Genomic DNA, 8,175 nt, shown 5'->3' on the forward strand with positions numbered 1-8,175 from the left:
TTCAAATGATATTCATTAAAAATAAAACAACCCTTCCCATAATATTTGCAAAACACATTAGTGTTATAATCAGAGAACACAGCATCCTTCCCTACTCTTCCAAGTTGCAAATAAAGACAACTGTGACAATTATAAAGCTTCCAAAGGACATGGAAAGTAACTATAAACATTGTATCAGTTTTTAACAATTTGATTAACTTGTACTCTCTCTTGAAATCAACACCACTCATGTTCTTTCACATTTCCCAACCTGGAATCTTTCTTCAACCTGAAATGTTTCTAAGGGTAACTTACATTTTGGTGGGATGGTCCCCAGATGAGAAGGGATCTCCAAGGAGTTCCTCTCTACCCAAGAAGAACTACCCACCATATCCATCTTTTCTTCCCCACTTTTTCTCTCTAATATTACTCTCCACTCCTCAGAAGAGACAAATCCAGAAAGAAGCTAAGGTCCCCTCTCTGCAGGTCCTCCCTGTCTTTTGTATAACAGACAGGGTTATATTTGCATGGCACAGCAGATATTGATATAGGGCTGACACTGGATGTGACCTCCACTTCTCATAGTGATGGTGTGAATTTCAATGTCTACTGAGTAATTTAAACTTTCCAAAGAATTTTGACCTTCTTAGAAGAAAGTAGCACTTGAGAAAGCAAACTTCATTATTCTGTCACAGGTCTCAGCTCCTGCCAGTTTAAACAGCACATTTGATCAGAGACAACCTTCTATACTTAACTGGCTCTCCTGGAGAGGAAAACGTCTTAAGTGACAACAGTGTCTTTGAGAGGTGGCCAGCTTTGTAGTGGCACAGTCTATCCTTAGGTTTACAGAGGGATGGGCCCTGCTTTGGTCAGAGCACATTTGCACACCTCTGATTCCAGCCTCCTGACAAAAGGCAGGGCAGGCGTGGGTGGTGGGGAGCCCCTAGGTTTCTATGTGAAGCAAAGGAAGTCTGACACATACACCTCCGTGGGTGGAAACCGGCACCAATGCACACGCACAGCCCCTTTGGGCAGACACAAGAGCGGTTGTTATGGCTGATGCAAGTGCTCCCCAAGTATGTCCTGAATGTGGGAGGCCGCAGCAGCTGCCTCCCCTTGAGACTGCCCATGGGGTCCCTGCCAGCGGCCACAATGACTCACTAGCCCTTGCCAGCTGTCATGCTTTGCATGCCACTGGAGCTCCGGCCCAGCTCAAGGGGCCATCCAAGTCACCAGCTCCAATGAGTGCCAAATCCTGTGCCCATGCTGGGTCCGTGCGGCCACCCGGAACTTTATTCTGGGGCCTTCCACCGGAACATTTACATGCACACTGACCAATATGTCCAACTGACAGCATCCTTGGTGGAAGGGGGGCCTCCTTCTCCAAGAAAAAGACTAGATGAGGCCAAGGTCTAAAAGGAACCCCCAAGGATATCCACAATAAAGGGGCATCTGGGAGAGAGAGGAAGGGTGTGCATTTCCATCTCCTTGATTCCTGGGTGCCCCTGCCTATGGGTGGGAAAAGTTGAAGGTGTGGTTTAGGCGATTCTGACTCGGCCTCTAGGTTCTGTCTTCCTCATTTACTTCCTCTTCCTGGGGAAGGGTAAAACCCCAGGGCTCCTGCTAGGGTGTGGTCAGAGGAGGAAGCCAGAGGGAAAGGTTGGTCCTGCCTCAATCTGGTACTCCAGCTACTGGACAGAGCAATCCTGAATGCAAGGGTCAGCTCTGGGGACTGGATCTTCAGGATCATGGCTGAACCCATCAGCTTGTCAATACTGGCTGGGCCTAGGTCTTTCGCCCAGTCCCCTGCTTTCCCCAACAAGGCCTTCTCCTGGCCCAGCTAGAAGGAATCTAGGAAGCCAACTGCTGATTCTCCTGTATGAAGGCACACAGCCACCTACCAACCCCTGGGAGCCTCAGTTTTACTACATACAGCAGGGATCAAAAAAGCCAAACTGGGGTTGGGGATTTAGCTCTGGCAGAGCATTTGCCTAACACATGCAAGACCCTGAGTTCAGTCCTTGGCCCTGGGGATGGTGGAGGAGCAAGGAAAAAAGCCCAAGAATAGGAGTCTCATGAGAACCAAATGAAAAGGTGTCTATGAAAACAAACTGCGTTAACAAAAGGTGGAATGATTAGCGAGGTATTCAACTTCATTGCTTAGAACTCTGAAGGCTATTTCCTTGGTCTCTCTCTTTCCTGTCCAGTATGGTTTTATTTGGGGATTCAGCCCTTCCTGCCAATCTCCTTTACTCTCCTTAAGCAAGACTGTAATAGTTTGGATATGGGGTATCCCCCAAAAGCTCCTGGGTTAATGCAGGGATGTTCAGGTATGACTGATTATATTGTGAGAGCTGTAACCTAATCAGTCCATCTTGATTTGAATGGACTGGATGGTACCTTTTCCCCTTTCTTCTCTTTACTTCCTGTCTGCCATGAATAGAACAGTGCTCCTCCATCATACGCCTCCACCATGATGTTCTGCCTCACCTTGGGCCTAGAGCAATGGACCCAGTGGGACATGGACTGAACTTCTAAAACTGGGCCAAAGTCAACTTTCCCTCCTCTAAGTTGTTCTTGTCAGGAATTTTGGTCACAGCAGTGTAAATCTGACTAACATAGAGGCCCTGTCACCAGGTCAAGCCAGACCTATCTGGAGATTGGGAATCTTACCAGCTTCCTTCCCTCTCTATAAAACCTACAGGAAACTCTCAGATGAAAAAACAGGTGGGAGTTTGCACATTTCAAGGAGTGGTCCTGTGAGCTAGTGCTCAGACCCATCCTTAGATACCTGCTCGAAACTTTCAAGGCTATTTCCTTGGTCTCTCTCTTTCCTGCCCAGTACAGTTTTATTTGGGGATTCAGCCCTTCCTGCCAATCTTCTTCACTCTCCTTAAGCAAAGCTGTTGTAGTTTGGATATGAGGTGCCCCCCAAAAGCTAACCACAGATGCAAACCACTGTGCTGGGCTTTGGGAGGATGCAGAAATAAACAGGAGGTCCCTGCCCTCAAAACAATCCCAGTTGAGTGCTGAGATGATAACCATGGAAAGACAATCTAAGTTATAGAGAAATGTTATCAAAGGTGTGCCACACTTGATGAGAGGAGGAGGGTGGGAAATCACCAAGGCTAAGAAGAAAGTTGTTTGGGATCTGAACCCAAAGCATGGGCCAATGTTACAGGTACAGCTGAAAGCTGGAAACAGAGAGCAGAATGAGCCTATGGGATAAATATTGGTGGAAGAAAATGAGACAATGAAGCCCTGAAAACTAGGAGGCACTGCCAATAGGCTCCTGGAGCAGAGATTCTACAGTATCCTTCTTACACCAAAGAGAACAAAAGTGCAGGAGGCTCATCTTCTTTCTGTTTAGATCAGCACCATCTGGTAGAACTCTTTGCCATGATGGAAATGCTCTACTTCTGTGCTATGCAGTGGATAACCATTAGGTAGCTGCCACTACTATGCTTTAGAAGCAATGCTAAGGCAACTGGAAACCTAAATTTTTAACTTAAGTGTATTTTAATTTACATTTAAACAGTCACTGTGGCTAGTGGCTACCATATTGGATGGTAGAGGGTTAGATACCAAAAACCTCTTCCCCATGATATTTCATCATGTTCTGATGATGAGCTGCAGTAGGGTACATTGGTGCTGGTAGAAGAAAACTTCCACAGCCACCAACTAACACTACTTTATTTGGGGAAGAGAAAGATTCAGTTCCATCCTCAACAGATAAGAGTGTGTGCATGTTTTGTTTCTGATAAGAAACCAATTTCTGAGTGAGTTTTGCTTAAGCAAGAACCAAGTCACTGATAAAATTAACACACATCCTTTTTGGGAGGAGAAAAACTCAACCACAAAGGTTCCTTAGTCCCTAAAGACTTAATGGAAGAGCTGGGGGTGGGAGTTGTGGGAGCAATCATCCTAATACTACTGTCATTCACCGCAGAAATTTTGGTCTCTGAACCTGGCGGGAAATCCTGGGTTTCTCTTAAAAACACATTACATCCATATTCACAGTAGCATGTTCACAATAGCCAAAAGGTGGAAGCCACCAAAGTGTCCATCCTTGGATGAACAGATAAAGGAAAGGTAGTAGCCACAGAAAACAGAATACATTATTCAGCCTAAAGAAGGAAGGAAATTCGGATACATGTTACCTGGATAAAGCTTTAAGACATGCTAAGCGAAATAAGACAGTCACTAAAAGACGAATACTGTAAGACTCTACCTACACGACCTTCCTAGAGCAGAACAAATTCATCGGGACAGAGCACAGAATGGTGGTTGCCAGGAGTTGAGGGTGGGGGTGGGAAACTTCTTAAGAGCTATACAGTTTCAGTTTTGAAGACGTGTATTACGTTTAACAAGAAAAAGAGTGGACACATTTGGGAGCTGGAGGGAGACAAGTGCCTTTCAACCTGATCAAATGCCACCCTCCTTTTTGCAGAGCTAAGCTTCACCCGAAAGGCGTCCCCCATCCCCTCCAGGGGCCTGTCCCGCGCACTAGGCCTGGCGCTCACAATAACCTCCTTGAGCTGTGCCAGCGGCACTTCCGCGCCGGCCTGGGCTCGGGCAGCCAATGAACACACGTCTGTCCCCGGCCTCGCTCCTCGATTGGTTGAGCCCCTCCAACCGCGTTCCCCTCAGGTTCCCAAGCCGGGTTTAAAGGGGTCGGGCGCCGGTAGCTGCCCCGCCGTCGGCCACCCGCGCGCAGGTCCGCGGGGAGGGGCGGCCTACGGACGGGCCCACGGCGGAGCGTTCCTGAAGGGCGCCCTAGGCCGCCCGCATCGCCCCCCAGATGTACTATGCGGTCTCCCAGGCGCGCGTGAACGCGGCCCCCGCGACCATGCTTCGGCCCCAGCGGCCTGGGGACGTGCAGCTCGGGGCCTCTCTGTACGAGTTGGTGGGCTATCGGCAGCCGCCTTCCTCTTCCTCTTCCTCCTCCACTTCCTCCTCCTCCACGACGGCACCCCTCCTCCCCAAGGCTGCGCGCGAGAAGCCAGAGGGGCCAGCCGAGCAGCTAGGCAACGGGCCGGGGTCCTGCGCGCACGCTGGCGGCGGTGCCCGGGCTGACGCCAAAGAGGAGCAGCAGCAGCAGCTGCGGCGCAAGATCAACAGCCGCGAGCGGAAGCGAATGCAGGACCTGAACCTGGCCATGGACGCTCTGCGCGAGGTCATCCTGCCCTATTCTGCGGCGCACTGCCAGGGCGCGCCCGGCCGCAAGCTGTCCAAGATCGCTACGCTGCTGCTCGCCCGCAACTACATCCTGCTGCTGGGCAGCTCGCTGCAGGAGCTTCGCCGAGCGCTGGGCGAGGGCGCCGGGCCCGCTGTGCCGCGCTTGCTGCTGGCTGGCTTGCCCCTGCTAGCTGCCGCGCCGGGCTCAGTGCTGCTGGCACCCGGCGCCGTGGGGCCCCCAGACGCGCTGCGCCCCGCCAAGTACCTGTCGCTGGCCCTAGACGAGCCGCCGTGCGGACAGTTCGCGCTTCCGGGCGGTGGCGCGGGTGGCCCCGGCCTCTGCACCTGCGCGGTTTGCAAGTTCCAGCACCTTGTCCCCGCCGGCCTGGGCTTGGCAGCGGTACCGGCTCAGTTCTCCAAGTGAGGCCCTGCCGGGGCCCTGGGCGAGATGGGACTTCTGCCCGGCCTCCTGCCGTCCAGCTTCCCTCACCCCTGTGCCTCTGAGTCCAGGGAGAGAGGGGGCCCGAGTAAGAAGGGCATTTCGAATTTATTGGCCCAGAGGTAGGGACTGTCCAGCCCCTTCTTCCCCAGCCCTACTCCCCCAGGAAATTAAAGCACCCCCAGCAGATGTTACAAGGAACATCTAGGCGGTCTAGGTTCTAGGTGGATTCCACCCGTTTAAGGCAGAACGTGAGCGTGTCACCCATCACCCAACGAGTTCTCTCTCCCTGTCCCTAGAGCTGTGCGCCTCGCAGGACTGGTGTGGATTTTAGGAGGCTCTGTGTTCTGTTGGGATCCCTCTGGGTGGGGCGAAAGACCAGTCCAGAGTGCGACCTCCAGGGAGCGGTCCTCCTCCAGGCCTTGGGGGGGATTTCGAACAGCGCGGACCCGCAGAGGAGTTGTTTGCTGGAGCCCACAGGCACCCTGTTCCCAACAGCCAAGCCCAAACTTGTCAACGGAAACTATCGGACCTGGGAGGCCGAAAAAGACCAGTTAGTCCGCGCAGACCATCCGGGGCGTCGCAGTTGGACAGACCCTCAGTGGCTCTCAGCTTTTGGCATCGCGGTGCCGCGGGTGGGGGCGGTGACAGCTCCAGCGTTGTTGGGTGTGCTGGGGTGGGAAGTCCATCGGCTTTGGTAGCCAGACTTGGAATGCTATTTTTGAGACTCGCATAACCAGGTGTTTCGTTGCAGGGAGTGTTTGCTCTTAAATCCTGGGGTCTTCCTAGCGTAGAACTCGAGTTTCACCTTTCGTCTCCCCTTCCCCAAAGGTAGCATAATCAACATTTGATCTTGCTTAAAAGCAAAAACCCACCACCCTTCATGTCATCTGTGTTCCGGATTTACTAAAATAGGTAGCAAGGCTTTTCGCAGTCTCCTTCATCTGAAGCTAGCCAATTAACGTTCTTTTTAAAAGACGTGAAGGAGGAGGACCAGGACTCCAAACCCCTACTGCTCCGCGGACCCAGCTGTTGTTGTCGCGGCCTGCCGGTGGCATTTTCTACCCTGTCCCTCCCTCCGGCCTATGGAGTCCTCAACCAGCACGTCCCACCGGTCGTGCTTCTCGCCGCTTTGCCGTTGAAGAATTACATAGATGACCCACCCTTCTTGATCCGTTAAGGCGTTAACCAATTACCCAAGATTATTATATGATTTATCAGCAGCTTGCATTTTTTATACTGCAAATTTTTAGTTGTTGGTAGTAGCCGAATTTAACTGGCATTTAATTTTACCTCTAACTTTGTTCTCTTGAGCTATACAGAATCAACAAAATAAAACATTGAAAGCTTAATTTTTACATTTTTTTGTTCGATTTGTTTGTTAATAAAAATGTCCTTATGCCATGGTGTATTTAGAACCTCTGGATGAAAGTTAATGGTTAAATGATTGGGATTCCACATTCTAAAACCCGACTTCCTGAGTTGTAAAATAACCCCAAATAAACAGGTAACCCTAGTTCAAGTTCAGGCATCAACTGGAAAATTTAAGGACTGCAGGCCAGTGGATGGGATCGGGGAAGGGAGATGGGCAATTCCAGGAGCTAGTTTTTGGTCAAATTTTGGGAATAGGTCTATTTTTAACTAGTTTCCTCCAGTGAAAAACAAGCAATACATTTTTCATAATTTTTTAAAATTTCAGCATCTTTCTCAAAAATTCACCTTTTCTTAGTGGACAGAACCTTAAACATTATCACTTAGTTATGAGTTCCCCCCTTCCCCAGCAATTTAAATAATGTTGGGGGTTGTCTTCTCAGAAATTATGACTTGAGACATCATTTAACTCACCTAAGAGGAAAGGAAAACTCTTCCATTCCTGATGTTAAGAAAAATTTGGGGTATTGACTTGCTCATGTGACATATTAAAACATTTCATAGTTCCCAGTGAAATCCAACCCATGTTTAAATGTAGGGGATGGGATGCACAGAGAAATCCTATATCCCCTTGAACCCCAGGAAAACTCAGATGGGGTGATTCAATTTTTTCTATGTGGAATTATCAAGGAATGTGTACATTTAAAGGAGACTAGCATTCACTTTGGGAACGTACACGGGAGAAGGTGCTAGAAAAATGGAATTGCTCCTTACCATGCTGGCTGTGTCTGTGTCCCAGGGGAAGCAAAACCCATGAGAAAGTGGCTCTGCACACCAACCTGTGTCAGGAAAGTGTTTCATTCTTCCCAGACTCTGCCTCTGGCTTTTACATTTGAATTTATGCATCTGTTGATTCAGTGCCTGTCCTTGTTTATCTTGCATCCTGACAAGGCACTGAAGGAAAAGTAAAAGCAAATAAATCAAAACCAAATAAATAAATAAAATCAATAAATCAAAACCAAATCAAGTTCTCCATTTAAGAAATACATATTTTTACAAGATTAAAAATAGACAGTTCCTCCCAGTTCCAACTAGGTACACTGTCATTAAAAAAAAATCCTCTATATATGTATGTGTGTGTGTGTGTGTGTGTGTGTGTGTGTGTGTGTGTGTATCAGCAGAAAACTGCAGGGTAGAAAAGGGGGGGG

The 8,175-nt window shown here is 49.3% G+C and overlaps 1 protein-coding gene across 1 annotated transcript; it reads left to right on the forward strand.

Moving 5' to 3' along the window:
• The first annotated feature begins 4,657 nt into the window (after positions 1-4,657).
• Positions 4,658-6,936, forward strand: Olig1 (oligodendrocyte transcription factor 1). The gene has a single exon (XM_077795045.1). The coding sequence runs from the start codon at positions 4,781-4,783 to the stop codon at positions 5,579-5,581; it is 801 nt and encodes a 266-aa protein (XP_077651171.1). The 5' UTR covers positions 4,658-4,780; the 3' UTR covers positions 5,582-6,936.
• Positions 6,937-8,175: the final 1,239 nt, after the last annotated feature.

This window comes from Urocitellus parryii, chromosome 2 (genome assembly GCF_045843805.1).
Source record: "Urocitellus parryii isolate mUroPar1 chromosome 2, mUroPar1.hap1, whole genome shotgun sequence".
Classification (NCBI taxonomy): domain Eukaryota; kingdom Metazoa; phylum Chordata; class Mammalia; order Rodentia; family Sciuridae; genus Urocitellus; species Urocitellus parryii.

Coding starts and splice junctions, on each gene's coding strand:
- Olig1 (XM_077795045.1), top strand. CDS start 4,781: ATGTACTATGCGGTCTCCCAGGCGCGCGTGAACGCGGCCCCCGCGACC.